At 32.1% G+C, this 17560-nt stretch overlaps 2 protein-coding genes and 1 long non-coding RNA gene across 5 annotated transcripts in view; 1 reads left to right on the top strand and 2 right to left on the bottom strand.

Moving 5' to 3' along the window:
• Positions 1–37: 37 nt before the first annotated feature.
• LOC148616949 (programmed cell death protein 5-like) lies at positions 38–6142 on the bottom strand. Its single transcript, XM_088584134.1, has 5 exons — positions 6007–6142; positions 4552–4669; positions 2300–2391; positions 2021–2092; positions 38–1024 (listed from the first exon to the last, which is right to left on the bottom strand). Exons 1-5 carry the CDS (start codon positions 6070–6072, stop codon positions 983–985), a joined length of 390 nt encoding a protein of 129 aa, XP_088440260.1. The 5' UTR covers positions 6073–6142; the 3' UTR covers positions 38–982.
• Positions 4702–16701, top strand: LOC148616948 (cyclin-D1-binding protein 1 homolog). 2 transcript variants are annotated; one of them, XM_088584133.1, is made up of 10 exons: positions 4702–5817; positions 7665–7727; positions 8093–8172; positions 8764–8845; positions 11126–11219; positions 11897–11967; positions 13652–13728; positions 14461–14772; positions 16088–16134; positions 16574–16701. In XM_088584133.1, exons 3-10 carry the CDS (start codon positions 8137–8139, stop codon positions 16680–16682), a joined length of 828 nt encoding a protein of 275 aa, XP_088440259.1. In that variant the 5' UTR covers positions 4702–5817; positions 7665–7727; positions 8093–8136; the 3' UTR covers positions 16683–16701. The 2 variants fall into 2 exon arrangements, with proteins under 2 accessions (XP_088440259.1, XP_088440258.1); XM_088584132.1 differs by lacking the exon at positions 4702–5817 and adding an exon at positions 6163–6293.
• Positions 10744–17560, bottom strand: part of LOC148616947 (uncharacterized) — a 21433-nt gene continuing 14616 nt past the window's right edge. The window contains exons 3-4 of one of the 2 annotated variants that reach the window (XR_015922336.1): positions 11806–12055; positions 10744–10896 (exon numbers count right to left, since the gene is read on the bottom strand). This is a non-coding gene — a long non-coding RNA (uncharacterized LOC148616947). Of the gene's footprint in view, positions 10897–11696; positions 12056–17560 lie in introns of those variants that run through there. The other variant, XR_015922335.1, reaches the window with a different exon arrangement.

The following is a 17560-nucleotide window of genomic DNA, read 5'->3' as shown; positions in this document are numbered from 1 at the left end:
TATATATGGTTATAAACTAAATGCAATAAAAAGACACTTAGGAGAAAAAAATGCTTTATGTACCAACAGAAACATGTGACAAGTCTGCAAATACAATTACTATCATATTGTACCAATGTTATTATCTTGAGAACGGTGGTGATAACAAATTAGCAATAGGCAAAGTTAGATCTGCCTAATTAGTCCATTGTTCTTGTTCCTGGTTCTTAGACAATGGGAAATAACATACACATCAAAGAGACCGGTTGTCTTCCTCATAAAGGTGAGGCAGAAAAAAATGAACATTATTTTTAATGGTTCAGTTTTTGTAAATTGATTTTAAAAAAAATATTCAGCAATCTACTGAGATTTAAGTAATTTAATTTCCTGGGAAAGTTTTTTTTATTCTATACAAGGCTAACCAGTCTGTCTGGTTTGTCAAGTTATTCCCCTTTATTTCAATTAACACTCTAGGAACCTGGCAATATCTGAAAAAATGATTACTGCCTAGACTTGGTTGTTGTGCTTTTGAGATAAAAATTATATAGATTGTACATGAAATTTGCACTTTGCAAGAGTTACTGTTCTTGATTTGGCTTGATTTGGTTGCTTATAGTGAGAGATAAATGTATGATTTTCTCAAAAGTGCAAATCTGAATACAGAAAAGGTTGTTGCTTTGTGAAAGTATAGTATACGTAGACTAAAAAAGAATCATTTGTTTAGTGGGTTTTTCTTGACCATGAATCACTTTACCATTGGTAGTGTCTGAATTTTATGTGGACCGGTACTTAATAAATTATCATGGATCATACATGTATACTGCACAGTTAGCAGTTTTGTTTCCTAAACTGTCAACACTGTCAACTAACATAAGATTTGGTTAAAACAGTTTATAAATAATGATGATCTTTCTCTCAGTTTCAATAGCATACTGCAGCACTTATACAATCAACTGCCTCCAGTTTCACATTTCAAGCAGGAACACACAATATATGCTTAAAACTAATACTCATCATCTGAATCATCTAATCCTCTTCTTTTAAACTGAAAATTAAAAAAAAATATTTTCACTCATTCTCAGTATGTGATTAAAAAAATATGCAAATTGCAAATCATCAGAAATTAAACTTCATGAGTGGCTGTCTGCAATTTATTATTTCTCAAATTTTCTCAAATTCTTGATTTTGAATATTTCATCACTCTCAATACAAAATTTTAATTTTTAACATGCTTGGTAAAAATAAAAATTTTACTACTTTGAGTGGAGAAACTACTCCTTCTTGAATGGGAATATATGTAATTTTTATGACTTAAAATATGTTGATAAACCTTCATTAAATATCTGTTCAATGCGGACTTGAAAAATGTGAGATAGACAAAAGCAGACACTTGCAGATTCTGAAACTTTATATGCCGTAACATTTTTGTTGATGATATGGTTAGATTTTGTATGCTTGACAAAAGTAACAGCAATGGTAGAGAGAGAAGTTTAATTATGTTTTTTTTTTATATGAGTTCAAGTACTTGAGATGACCTAATCCAGAGTTTAAAAAAAGAATAATTATATGAAAAGGGATTTCTTATCATCTCTGCATAAAAAAATGCATACAAGACAACCCTAGAATTCTAGAATATATAATATTACATGGTGGTAGTTAAATTTTTCTCCAAGCTAAACCAATGCTGTCCAATTGTATAAATGTTGAAATTAAGCTTAAAATGCCCCATTCCATTATGTTCAAACAAAGCTGACAAATAAAAAAAAACAATATAAAAAGAAATGCACAAAAGAAAGATAAAGTTGGTTTGGTAATCATATATTCTAACATTCCAAATTTTCAATAAGAAAAAGGCTGTAACTCACAAAATTATACCAAAAATCAAATGCAAGCTGTTTTTTTATTGTACACAGCAAATGAGTCGAAGTTTGAAAATATTTTTATGTGGTAATTTGAACATCCCTAAGAAACCAAAACTGTAACATATGATACAGACAAACAGACACAAGTATCCCTTGCATACCTAACAAACAGTACAAACCTTTACTGTAGTGGTTTTCTGCGTTCTTTCACTAACTTTTTCTAATAATCCCTTTAACTGATCTTCACCTAGCTGTAAGTAAATAAGATGAAAGAAGATATAGTATGATTATTAATTGCATTTTCAATGTATTAGTGTTTTTGGTCACAATCAATGATAGAATATTTACTCCAGAGTGTTTGCAAATATGTTATGGAATAATGAAAAATATAGAAGCATTACAATATACATGTATCAACTTTTCTGGCAAGGGAGATAACTCCAGCTAATACAATGTACCTTGTTTTGTAATTGACCTGACTGTGCCATCTGTATCAACATTCCTTCTATCATCTTGGCTTTCTCTGGTTTAGCTAATGAAATGGTGTTTACTGAAACGAGATCAGAAAGAAAGATTTAGTACAAAATTCAATACATTTAAACATTTAAATACTGGTAGCATCATAAATAATAAACAAATACAAATCTTTAAAACAATTAGGGCAAGTTCTACTCCATGAAGGTAAGACAATGCCAACATATGTTTTCTTTTTTACCTTCCAATGTTGCTACTGGAATTGTTATTTCATTTGCTCTTTACTTTTGATCTCATGAACCTTACGGTGTATCCATCTGCACCATGAAAATGTATTTGTTCAACATGTCATAGTCTTCCTTCCCTCTTTTTTGTCTACCCTGGATGATTTTTTATGAGCAACTAGGCGGTTGTTTCTAGAAAAGCAGAGGACGCTTACCCTACCATAGCACCTGGTCCATACTCCCAGTTTTTAGTGGAGTCCAAGTTGCTCATTCACTTTTTGTTACTTCGTATGTATTATTTTATGTTCTTTGTGTATGTCTGTTTTCCATGTCCAATCTTTGTCTGACTCTCTGAATTACATTCTTTTGATTTCTGCTAGAATCTTGGTTCCCTTGATTACTCTTTCACAAGTAGGGAGATATGATTCATGTAAGTTAACAAGTATGGAATTTTCAGCAGATCAATTGGTCTTGTCTAGAAAGGTAATCCTCCAAGTTTTTATGCTGATTATTATACAAATTTGCACATCAATATAATTCTTACATGTATGTGTGAAGTATAAGTATTTTCAATACACATATCATCTACAAAATAGTTTAAAAGTCAATTTCCACAATATATTGTCTGTGATGTAACACTACAGGGGCTGCTCCAGCTTCCAAAATTCTGTTGCCACAAAAAATTGCCAGTTGTCACTGATGATTTATCTTTGTCCGTTCATCAAAATAACCCCTTTAATCATGACATACATGTATCTAAGATTCACTCTTAATGCATATGTAAAGCAGGTTTTTAGCTCTAGTTTTTATCAGGATCTAGAACCATTAGTCATTTTTCATTTGCAAAATAAAAAGTACTACTCAGAGAACAGGTGTTTTATTTATATCAGGGACTTAATATTACTATGCTCATATAGTTCCTGATTTTAAAACAAGTTAACCTTTGTCCTTTGTAGTCTTATTAAGTTTATCTTAAAATATAATTTGATTTTTTATTTATAAATTTTCAACAAACTTGATTCTTTTTTCAAGTGATAGAATTTCTAGCAAACTACCATGGACCATTAATTTAGTCCCTTTTTTTATTACACTGTATCTCATGTTCTCTTATACTCTTTCTTGATATCTGACTATTTATGACTAAATGCCTTCAGTATTTCTTTAATTAGATTTTGGAAATCCCCTTTCTATTTGTTTACCGATTTTCTCACATGGCAAAAGTGTAAACAAATTTCATTTATTGTCTTATATCAATTCCTGTATTTGGAAGTGTTTTAGACACTTCTTGATGGGATAATCATTGTTAATTGGAATTGAATTTATTCTGTTATAAGATAAATCTGTTTTTGAATGTATCATATGGTTTAACAGGGCCGTGAGGCTTGTATGTAGCGTTGTGCACATGGCCATGATTGTTTTTACCTTTGACCAGATGGTGAGTTTTGATTGGCTCAATAATATATTTACATCTAACTGACACCTCCCAGGAGGATATTGTGAGTCACAATCACCTGGTCTAAGTACCTTTGATTGGCTTCAGTTGTAAATTGGTTATGGTCAATTAACTCTGACCCAGGATCAACACAATTATTTAATTGGAGAAAATATCAGTTGCTGACAAACTTCCTGTCAATTATACAAAACCTAGGCACCAAGAAAATCGCTAGCTGGTTATTTTTGTTGCCAGATCAAATATCCCAGCGCAATCCTGACATTTATGCAACAATGCTTAGCTTGAAATCAAAACATTTGAGCAGCGCAGTTATTTTAGTTTTTAACCTTGATTTTTTTTCAAAAGTGTCAAATCCTGCACATTCTGTAAAAAAGGAGACATGATGGGAAAAATCAAGTGTTAGTACTACTTTATTTTCCTTACTTCAAAATAATATTGTTGGGAAAGAAGCAGTCTTTACCAATAGTAAAGCTATGAAAAAAAACAAAAAAACAAAAACAAAAAAATGATAAAAACACTGCATAAATTTTGACTTGGTAATCACAATAACTATCCTTACATCTAGCTCTGGCTGATTGATCTAAGACTTGTGATAGAATACTGTTCTTCATGTCATTCATCTGTCTCTGGCGCTCTTCCTGCTCCTCTGGACTTGGCTGATTCTGACCTCCAGGTCCCTGAGAAATACACAAATTGGAGATAATTTATCTATAAAATATCAGAGGTGTGTTGATCTATTTTATGCTTTTCAGACATGAATTGAATTTTTGATCAATCGAACAGATCATACTTTGAATGTTCATGTATCATGTGTGTATGTTTCACACTCAGCCAGATTTATAATTTGCTAGCACAAGAGAAGCAAAAGCCTGCAGGTGAGGATGTCACCCTACTTGGACACATTTATTGGACTCTGAGCCAACCAGTTGTCACTCTAATACAGATAGAAACAGTAACAATCAATTCGAAAGTATTTGAAGTGATTTGACTGGGCGTCCAAGTTATGATCTCCCACACATATGGAGAAAATGCTACAAGACCAACAAGGTGGTAAAGGAAAATAGTTACATGTAGATGTACATGTATGTTTAGAAAAGTGGAGATAAAACTTGACTGGAAAAAAATGTTAAAATATGTCTCAATAGAATTTAATACAATTGAACTGTTTTGAGTAATTACTTTCCAAACCCTTACTTGTGTGATTTTCTGAAAGATTTTTTAGAATGGTTAAGAAAGTGGGCAAACAATTTTTACTTAAATACAGGTACACTCCTTAAGATGTTCATGTTACCCAATTTAGCGTTTACACATCGTTTTGTGTTTGTTTAAACGCACGATAGAAGCATTCGTTTAAACACGCAATATTTTTGCTGTCTACATTATATGTCAATCTTATTATTTTTTGTTGTTCGTCTATCATGCGTTTAAACACACGATATGAGCGTTTGTCTATCTTGTGTTTAAATGCATGATAGGAACGGTCGTTTATCGTGCGTTTAAACACATGCTGGGAGTGTTTGTTTATCGTGCATATAAATGCATGATAGGAGCGTTCATTTACACCCACAATAGAAGCGTTCATTTATTGTGCGTTTGGTGAGCATTTAGCCTGCATTTGGGTATCATACATGTGAGAAACCTAAATGTCTCAAGGAGTGTACATGTACCGAAGCCGTACTTAGTTGCTGATAAATTAAAGTATTGGTTTGCCCACTTTCATTCCGTAAGTGTACATGTAATTGTAAATTGGCATTGTTCTAGGGTCACAGTTGGATTTACATATAAACTCCACAGACACTTGATGACTTGTCGAAAACTGTACAGTGTAAGTGAAAATTAAAATTTACTATCAATATGAAAATCTGATTTTGAACAAGTATCCGCTAGTCCGTTGCAAGGGATGTAAGTAATTTAAAATGCTTGATACTCAATACATGCTTGCCTGTAGCCACATAACATGCAAAATTTTGTATAAAACACATGCAGTGTGACTGAGTCAGTTTTTCACCCATACCCCCATTTGTGATTGTAATTCAGCCATTCTTCTAGCCCTGATCGCCTCCAAATCATCATCTGCCATTCTGTTGAGGGATTCAATTAAGATTTGTTGCTGCTTTTTGATAACCAAATCTGTTTCCAAGGAATTTTTCCTTCCAAGTGTTTTCGTTCCGAAAAATTGCGACCGGAAGTTGTAAAAGGTAATTAACAGAAGACCAATTCCGGAGATGGCAACAAATAGTCAGGGGAACTTGCTCCAAACTCTTGTCGAGAATTTGACGATAGCCCTTGATCAAGTGAAAGGTAAATCAGTCAGAGATATTTGTGAAATTGTTTTATTTTTAATTGAGCTATAATTCCATTAACTAGCTTATTTCTACGGATTGAATGATCTTTTCAATGGTACTGCATAGCCATTACTGAGTAATGTCATTACAGAAAGTGGTGAGATACATGTTTTTTGACAATATATCGTTATTATACTCATTCAAACTGAAACATGAAATTTATGCTGCCTTAGCATTTATATTCTTTAAGACATTTTAAATATGAGGTAGGCATTTGCCTAAAGTGCAAGCGCAGCATTTGGAAGGTTCCCTCTTAGTCTTACTCTTAGAAGTTAGATAAAGGGAATTCATGACACATGTCATATAACAGTGCAGTGTTCTAGGATTTGTTTCAAAATTTGAGGTTTCCTTGGGAAAAATCCATATAAAATCAACTTTCCCACAGTCAGTGACTGCTTTCCTAACAAAAATCCTTACAGCATATGAAGTTTTCAACATGCCACAGGGAAAGTCAAACTAAGTACCTAACTTTCCCGGAACAAAATTTCACTTACCCCGGGTAACGGGAAATAAGAATCCTAGAACACTGCAGTACCACATTTGTTTAATTTAATTTATGATATTTTCATCTAAAGGGCTGGCAAAAGATATTCCAAATTTTGAATTTTTTACCAGTCAAACATTTTTGGGTTTGAACAAGAATGCCTTCTTGTTTTAACACAACCGGTAGTAAGTTTTTGGAAAATGTCTGAGGAGTCCAAACAAATAACATGTATGTCTTTGAAATGTTTTGTGTAGCGGATGTTTTGTCTACATTTCAAAGCTTCAATATATATAATGTAGTCTTTTGCTTCATGATATTTTTTCAAGGGGTCATTACATGTACATGTATATTTAATTTTAAGACCAATTCCTATACATTTAACAGCAAGCTTTGCTTGCTTATTAACAACCAAAAGGAATGAAACACGTAGTTGGGAATTAACATGTGCATACAGTCCAAATAGTTATTTTGCAAAAAGAAACGTTTTGTGTAGCGGATGTTTTGTCTACATTTCAAAGCTTAAATATATATACATGTAGATGTAGTCTTTTTGCTTCGACGGTAGTTTCTCAAGTGGTCATTATATGAATTTTAAGACCAATTTCTATACATTTAAGAGGGAGCTGTGCTCGCTTATTAGCAACCAAAAGAATGAAATATATGTAGTTGGGAATAGACCTGTACAATATACATGTAGTCCAAATAGTTTTTTGCTTTCTTAGGAGGTTAATTTTTATTTTGCTTGGTTGCCTTGACGGAAAAAATGCCTCAGTGAATGTCACGATTATCTGAACTAATAGACACAATAAAACTCTGTAAAAAATTTATTCGTATTTTTTTTAGGTGGAGAAACAAGTGATAAAGATGACCATGTTTTTGACCACAAAGATTATTGGAAAAGACTTGGTATGATATAGTTTCATTGATTCAAAATTGTAATCTCAAAAAGCCCATTTGTTAATGGGATGGTGGTTAAATGTCATATTTCCTTTTATTTAATTTTCAACTAAACGTTAATATTCTAATCCATACAGTTACATGTAAATTTAAGATTTTCCACTGTGAAACTTAGCTGCAGGATAAAAATAATAAAAGTACATGTACATTTATCAATTTTTTTTTGTACTCACTGCAAAATACATAAATGTACATGTAGTCAGAATCACTTGGGAAACCCTTACAATGTGACTGTCTCTTAATTTTTTACAAATAAATTTGATACTTTCTAGCAATGTACATGTATTGACTGTTGTATAATTTTTTGGTTGCAGGTCTGGTGTTCAAGGCTGTTTCACATGAAGCAACTAAACTTTCCATGATGTTCTCAACTCCTCCAGCACCTCCGGCTGAGGTAGAAATATTAAATATTGATACCTGAATTATTAGATTGTTTGGTTTTAACATGATGAAGTGTTTACTACATTGTACCTGCATTGACTATTTGAAGTTTTTACATGTACTTACAGTTGTACCAAAGACCAATACAAGCTTGAATTATGAAACCTTAATGGGATGGGAGACAACTCAAATTTCTTTTGTTTTTACCTGAAATCATTCACCATGTTCACGGTAAATTCGGATATTTCTATTATTGCTGAAAACACCACTAATTTAAATCATAATAATTATACTCCCATTATGGAATTTTAACAAGACCTTATGTTCATAATGTTGGTCCTCTTTCAAGCTTGCATAACATAAAATGACATTATCAACTTAAAAATTCACAGTAATTAATAAGCACAATATAGTACTATATTAGATAGCGTTGAATCATTTGAATTTTTATTTTTTTTCATTTGATATTGATAAGGATGGAGTTTTTTTCTCTCTAAATCAAAGTGTTATTAATTTAATTTAATTATATTTTTATGATTAACATTATCTCTCTTATGTCACAATCTTGATTTGCAACATAACTTAAACCATATTTTTATTTCAGGAGTGTGAGTCATTGATTTGTGGTGTGGAGAAAACAACGTTAGCATTAGTTTCATTGTACTATTGCCTACCAAAGACACAAGGTAAATCTGCCCAAACTAAGTATTCAGAGATTCCGGATATTTGGCAATAAGTCTGCAAACTCTTACAAGCTACACATCTAATAAGTGTACAATCTTTTACAAGGTACACATCTCCATTTGTAAAAGTTTTGTATCCACATTTCTGGAAACAAAAGCAGTGGGACGTCAGTGATATATAGAATGTCTGCATTGAGCGATGTTATTGCGGTCATATCATGATATTGTCTTCTTGTCCTTGTCATCAGCCATATACATTTAGTTTTTATGCAATAATGGTATATACATGTATGAATATACAGAGTTTGCATGATTCTTACAAAGACTACTACTTAAGTAAAAGTGTATAGGTCTCTTTGAAATATTGTACTGCAAGGTTCTAAGCTACTATAGGAGGATTTTGATTTTTTTATGCTTTGTATAAAGTGCCTTTTGTTTACATCTTATTGCTTTTTTTTAAGTAGCTGTCTTTGTAAGAATCATGCAAATTCTGTAAAATATGATACATCTCAAAAAAGGCTACATATTTTTTATCTTTGTTATTAAGTTGCATTATACATGTAAGTCTTTATGATGGAATGTGTAATTATTCATTTCTGTCTTTCTGCTCATAGAAGATAATCCACATTGAAAATCCAACAGTTTCTATTGTATTTTAGTGTGATTTAAAGAGTTATCTCTCTTAATTTTGAATTCTGCAATGCATTCTATATAATATTTATCTCCTAAGAACAAGGGTTATATGAAAAGCCACATGTTACTTTCTGGTTTTTTTTGGTTACATTTTTAAGAAAATATCAAAATTAAAAATATGTAGGATTTCCAACCATGAATCTAATTTTGCATGATTCTTACATGGAGTGCTACTTAAATTTGTTTGGCTAATCGTAGTCTAGTGTGAAAATACTATTATTCATGGAATACCAATTTTCTTGGTTTTGTGGGGTACCAATTTTTGTGGTTTTGCTGGGTAGTCAAACCATGAAATCAGGTTCCCAACGAATAGTAGATTCCCATTGATGTATGTACTGAAAACTTCAAAACAACAAATTTGAGAATCCACAAATTTGTGTTCCATCCCAGATCCACAAAAATTGGTATTCAAGAATTAAAGTGCTTTCACAATTTTTGGTAACTAATTCTGCTGTGAGAAATATTTAATCACAAATAAAAATTATAGTTTATAGCTGTATCAAATTTTGCAGTCTTGTCGCACTATACAGACAAGGATATTATTTTTTTAGTCATGTGAGATTTCTTTTTCTCACTGAAGAGCCACAAAATTCCTGTTCTTAGCTGTGCAAGATTTTCTTATCTCACCCATGGTTGAGACAGAACATCTGCACCTTTAGAATAATAATTTTTTTCGAGAATTAGCTATGTATGATTTTTTCTTGCAGTTTGTTCATACTGTTTTAAAGGGTCCTATATCTTGTATATTTTACACCTGGTCATGACGTATTTCTGGCCTGATGCGTCACAACCAGTTGTTTAATGCAAGTCATTTCAATTAAAACATTTAATCAGAAAACAAAATTGAAGTGAGAAAAAGAATCAAACATTTGCTTTTCTCATTTTAGAAATCTAACGCACCCTTAGGTAAGATGCCTTGTTAAAGAATGATTAAATCTTAACCTTGGATGTCAGAGATTTTTGTATCCTGCATTTGTACAGGTGTTAGATTCTTAATATCTCAGCCACAGGGAAATATAACTTGCAAAATTTTGTGACAAAGGAAATTTGGCAAGCAGGGCATTCTGCATTTGCATATTGATAACAAAAGCAATTTTATAAGTGAGAAAAAGAATAAAGCACAGCCAGAAAATGTAAGACTAGGAAATCTCACTCACCCTCAGGTATGATAACTTGGCAAAACCTGATGTTCAAGAACTCAAAATCTTATCCTTGGGTATCTGAGACTTCTCTTGTCTTGCACTCTATCCTTGTGTATCTGAGATTTCTGTCTTGCACTGTCAGCAATGTAAGATTCTTAATGTCTCTTTTTAAATATTTGCTTGAGCTGTTCTGGTTTTAACCTCCTCAGTCATATTAAGCTGCATTCAGCAAAGAATTATGTCATTTTGTAAATTGAAATTGTTAACTGTAAACAATTTTGCATAGCCTTCAACCTGTAAATTGGCTCTGCTTATTGCTTTTTTTGCAATAATGGGATATATGAATTCAATGTTAATCATTACATCCTTTTTCTCGTATTATACAGAAGTAATTTCAATGACAACTTGAAAGGCTACTTTACATTTTTGTATTAATTTAAATTTAAAGGATTAAGACTCAGAAAATCAACTCAACAGTCTGTCATTGGAGTTTTACAAGGAATAACTGATTTGGCAAAAGCTATCAACAACTATGGTTGTGGGTAGGTGTGTAATTGTCTTCATACCGTTTATGTAATTAAGAAAATAATGGGAATATTCATATTTGTAAAATGGTACTGTAACTCCTCAGTTCTCATACACATTTATATATAATTACATGTATATACATACTGAAAACATTGTGTATGAACAATTTTTTTAACATTTTTTAAACTTTAAAATCAAGTTTTACAATACATGTAATTTTGAATCTTTTAAGAGAATGTGAATGTATTAATCAGGACATATGCTGCAAACAAAAACAAAAAAAAAAACTCATTACTCTTCAAAATAATTTCTAATATGTAGCTTAAGAAACCTTATATTAATTATATTTGACAGTCATAAATAGTCTGGTACGCTCTCTTCTGACCCGGGAAAAGTATACTAAAATTGGGACTGTCAAGTCTTAAGATTGACGCCCTAAAATCTTCAAGTATAATAGTACAATACATCTATCTCCTTTTTTTTAAAGTTAAAATTTAATGGTGGTTCCATTTAAAACTATGATACAAGCTAATTAGATTCATATGTTGAGAATATAACTGACGATTAAGACAAACTATCACATTTAAAATTGATACATACATGTACACTGATAAAAGTATCTTCACATCATTAAATCACATGCTTGAAAAGTAATTATTATATCTTAGACATGATGTCTATTTCTGTGCAGGTCTTCAGAACAACTTCAGTCTACAGGGACTGTATGGAATGGCGCAGATATTTTTCCGAAGATGCCAACAGGTAAGATTTTTGGTATGATATATTCCATGTGCCCTCCAGTCCTTAGATTGTCATAATGCATAATTTTTTTTCCATCAGTTATTGAAGCCTGAAATGTATATTGGAATCGCTTTGTTCATCTCTCGTTGCATTACTCCATCATACTGTTATACCAATTTTAAGTTTGATTTGTAGGTACATAGTGATTGGGCATAGCTTGTGAGCAGTTTTAGCTGCTATCAGATATGTACTCCTGATCAATGTAATAGGAAGTTTGTATGGTCAATTTTTCTTTGCAAAAATCAGATCTCAGTTCTTTATGATAGGAAAGAAATGAGATTTGATCTGCAGCTTCACTTCAAAGAGATGATGTTAGTGGCATTTTTGTTTGCTGCCCAATATGAACTTCATTTTAAGTGGAGTAGGGACCATGCAAAGCGCAACAATGCTTGCGGCTTCATGTTGAAACTATATCTTGAAGCATGGTATATATATGTAAATGGTCTCATTGACTACCTAGTCTCTAAGAGAAGGGAAAACAGTAGTTCATTTCACAAAAGATCCTATGTGTAAAATAAATCATCATTAACGAAAATAGTTTATCTGATTTTGCTTCAATTTTCATATCGCTTGACCGGTGTAGAAAAAGATGTTCTCATCACTAATGACTTTTTTGTTCTCGGAGTTCAATTGGCTTAGAAATTGGTTGCCTTGGACTCCATCTTGAATTGCTTCAATTGCCATTGTAGTTATATTTCAGTTAAATGAGAAAATTTTGGTGTTTTCTTACCTTAAATAAGAATTATGAAGGGACTCAGAAGATTTGAAGTGAAAAACCTTTGAAATCACCTTGTTTCTTTCGTTTGGAAAGTTTGTGTTTGTGTGACGTTAACACGTTTCCTACGAATCAGAATCATAATGTTTCACAAGCTTTTCTTTTTGGGTATTTTTTTTGGGGCATTAGAGAAACAGCATCTACACTCAAAACTTGTTGATTATGAATTTCTCACATCTCGTGATTTAAAAATGTATAGTTTGAATAGCTCGGCAAGCCTCGCGATCATAACTATAAAATTTATTTCACTCGATGTGAGAAATTCCATAATCAACTCGTTATCGTTGTAGATTCTATATACATTGGGCGTCAGATTTTTGGTGAAAATGACTGCAGATGTAGTTTAACCTAAATATTACAACTGCAACTGTTTTACTTTAAGCTCATTGCAAATTGGTAACAGGTTTATTAGATTCAGAATTGTAGAATTTTAATTGTTCTGTCCAAGCTCTAGAAACTACATGTATCATGTACTCATACATTTACTTGTAATTGATGTTAATATAACAAGAATGGATATGATGAATATGTCAAGGACAACTCCACAAGGATGAAAAATGTCGGCTCAAGGACATGGGTCTTCTTGAATGACGAGGAAACTCACACCAAATGGAAGGCTTCAGCTGGTCCTAAAACAGTATTATACACAGGTACAGCAAAATAGTTACCCCTGTATACTCCAGCAGCATAACAATAAACTGAAAGTGAAAATGAAACAAGACATACAGAGGCCAGAAATTTCAGACTTGGGAAGGGTGCAAAAAATTGTGGCAGGTAAAAACACTTCGGTGAAAATCTATTGCTGACCAAGTTATGAATAATGACATTTGAATTGCTCTTTGTTCTTACAAAACATGCTTTATGTTTCAGATAACAAGGAAGCAGTTTTAGTTGTGATATCAGATGCCCAGGGTATGGCTGGTGATGCCTTACAGGAAATTCAGGAGGTATTCTTATATAGTTGTAGTATAATACTACTAGTATTGCAAGTGTTTTATATTTTATATGGCAACTTGAACAAATATGTAGCCTACACCATATGCCAAAAAAAATTCCTCAAACATTTTTAAATTATATTAGGAATTTAGTTGAAAGTTAATGTAGTTGATATGTATATGCATAACATACATTTGTGTAATTTATTGTTATTTGTTTGGCAAAAGCTTGACCTTCTAAAAAAATAATGCATGTATTGAAATATAGACCACAGGTATGGACTACATGTAACAGAGGTTTCGAACAACCTACTTCAAACATTAAACATGATCAATGCATGTGAAAAGTTGTTTTGATGTTAAATTAGTCATTTTCCATAATATGGCCAGATCATGAGTATGTGTCATGTTCTACACAATATCAGTACAAATAAAAATATGTTTCAATTTACAAATTTCAGTAAAATTCTGTAGTTTGGTTTGGTTAACATAGTTAATTTACAGTCTCAAGTTGCCTTCCAAGGGAGAGAAAAATGGTGGTTACATAAGACAGGGAGTCCTTATATAAAGGTTAATTTTTGATAGAATGCACCACATAGGCATACTACAAAGTTATTGCTGAAAACAGGTGGTCACCAGGACAAGTTTGAATGTTTTATTTCATTTTCCATAAACTGTAATCAATGTGACAAAGGAAACTTCCAATATTATCCAATATATTTATCTTACTCAATTATACTTTAGGCTGTTGAGTCAGGTGGTATAGGGGATGATTTAGATGATATTCTTGGAGTAGATGTTGGATCTGATAATGAAAACACTTGGTCAGAAAGGGACAAAACTCTACTTGGACCTTGCTTAGGACTGCTGAAAACATCCAAAACAGTTTTGAAAAAGATGAAAGACACCGTTAAGCGTAATGCCCGTTGTGGTTGTGGGAAAACAGTAATGCAACTGGATGACCTTGCTGACCTTGTAGATAGACTTAGTCCTGCTGTTGATGAGTTTGCAGCGAGTTTGTATCCTCCAATACAGTACTCTACAGTGAATGAAAATGTAGGTCACATTACATATGTAGTTTTGGTATTGTAAACGTATTAATTTTTTAGGTGTACTAAGTTTTGCTATTTTCACAACGGACATACAGAAATGTGTAAAAAATTTAAACCCGCCAATATGTTTACCTGACAGAATACGGGAAAATGATGAACTATAAATATCAATATGTTCACAGTATATTAATGTTTAATAATGTCATTTAAATTTCAACAATTATGGTTTTATAAACTTCAATGTCAGAGTTTGCAAAACAATTCTTATAGCATTAAAGTAAGATGCACTATTCATTATATTGTTTTAATTATCTAAGAATCCACCAAAGTGAAGGTTTAAAAAAGGAAACAGTACAACACTTATACAGCCAATAATTGTGGCCTAAAAATACAACAATACTTTTATTTGATTCTTCATCACATAATTTGCTTGATTTGAACAAGTAGTTTATTTACATTTCTTTGAATTTCATTTCCTTTAAACTTGATGTTTGACATCATTATAATTGTTTTTTTGTAAATAGTGAATCTTTTTTTTTAACTCCTAATATATCAGTTTTTCATAGAGAATAATTAATGCATGGCAAAATCGATATCATATCCCATATCATTATGAGATATACTGTATAGTGAGTAATTTTAACAGGAGGCTTTTTATTTAGCACATTTTGGCGGCCTGTCTAAAAGAGCCAAAATAAATTATGAGAAAAATTTACCCTAGGCTTAAGTACTTAGTACACCACTTATTATCCACTAAAATTTGAAATTCAAAAATTGTTTGTATACTGCTTTGCTTCAAACTTGCTGAATTTTGCACATGTCATACGGTAAATATCAAGAGGGCATCTGGCCTTAGGGCTAATATTGATCCAAGGTAATGTATGCAAAATTTTGCAATCAACATGTACACTTTATCGTACATTTAAATAGGAGAGTATTCTGTAAACAAACTATCCAAGATTCCACGCAACAAAAAATAATTGAAATTCTGATCAGGGGTGCGATAAAGGTTCAACCATGCAGTAAAGGGATGTTGAAAGGGTGTGACGTCACAATGTTTGATATAAGTAAAACATTTTTGACTTTTATCAGATATTCAAAGCTCCTGTATTTACTATTTTAAAAATGCAAAATCAAAAATTTGCATGATGTCATTTCTCAAATGAAGTTTTTTTTTATAAAATTAACCTGTCAGCCGTTAAAATGCACACACATTCAGCACAGACAACAAACAAAACATACTTGAGCCATACAACTCAACCTCTATGTTTTTTACGTATAATATTATTTCTCTTATTGATTTTCCCATCTATTTACAGGGGAAAGCTGTTTACCAGATCCATGACTCAATTTTTTGTTTCATCAAGTATGTACTTTTTTAAAACCTCCTGGGGCATAGGCCACCAACAAGTTTCCTCCATACCAATCTGTCCAGTGCTGTTCTTTCTAACTCATTCCAGCTCTTTTTCAGTTTTGTTCATGTCTGTCTCTGAATCCATGTTAGGGCCTATTTAGCAAAAAAATGCTTACCAAATCTATGTTAGTGGAATTACTGCAAACAAAGTTTTAGGAGGAATTATATATGGTCTGTCTGTCTGTCCAACACAATGTTGTCAATATAAACTCCTTCTTCATCGTGAGTTGAATTCTGATGAAACTTTCTTCTGTTTTAGATCAATGAATAGAGATGTGCACATCATGTGTAATTTTAATTCTCAATCCTTTGCACAACACTAAATGCAACCTTTGTTTACTTTAGCTTACATAGAAACACTGTTACTTGAATTTCGATATTCAAATTTCAGAACAACAGATTTTGTATCAGAAGATGACCGGAAGTGGATTGAATTTCTTCAGAAAGCTAATCAGCATAATTGGGACAATATTAATGCACATGTATCTTCTGGTAGCTGAATAAAGACTTGTAGTTTTATATCCATGTCCTCTTCTTGTCATGCTTTCTGTCTCAAACAAACCATAATTACCTGTAATGCAGTTATGTGTTTAACCTTCCATGTATACTATCCTATAAGTCAGATTTTTTAGACTAAATGTTTAACTGCTGGGAAGGGTACAGACTTATAGACAAGATCTAGCTTATGAACAAAATTTTCAGCTTGAAAATGTCAAAACATTGTTAATAGACCCTTTTGTGCTAACAGTGGGTTAGTTGATGAGCATCCGTTGAGAATGTTCAATGTACACTTCCGCGAGGAAAATTCATTTGTTCTACCCAAAGCCGTACCTGGCAGTATTGTATATTGAGCATGCTCATCAACTTACCACAAAAGGGTCTATTGACATGAGTGTGATACTCAACATTGAAATTGTAAAAGTCAGTTTTAGGAAGACCGTCTTTATCTTCTACCTTTTACAGCTAAAATATGATGCAGCAAAATAATATTTACTGTTCAGTCTTTATTTTGCCACGATACAGTCTGTTTATGATTTTATTTGTATTTCCCACTCATCCTTTTTGTGTATTGATTTTTACCTGTGTACACTCATATAGCGAAAAACCGAAAAGTTTAATAAAAACATGACCCAATACTGTACCATAACTCGTGACAAAAGTAATACAATACAATGCAAAAGCTTTATTTAATATCAATACTTATAAAACAATACAACATAAGCTCCTGGGAGCTTTTAAAATTGACATACATGCACTACAATAAATAACATTTACATCACAAGTACAATACATGGCAACTATCTAGTCCTTTTGATGCAAACATACATAAATCATTAGTCAACATATAAGGCAAATAGGAGCAAATGTAAAATAGGAT

This window comes from Perna viridis, chromosome 5, assembly GCF_037379345.1.
Source record: "Perna viridis isolate PV_CMFRI_1.1 ecotype Kerala chromosome 5, ASM3737934v1, whole genome shotgun sequence".
NCBI lineage: Eukaryota > Metazoa > Mollusca > Bivalvia > Mytilida > Mytilidae > Perna > Perna viridis.
This window is presented reverse-complemented; position numbering and strand designations above follow the sequence as displayed.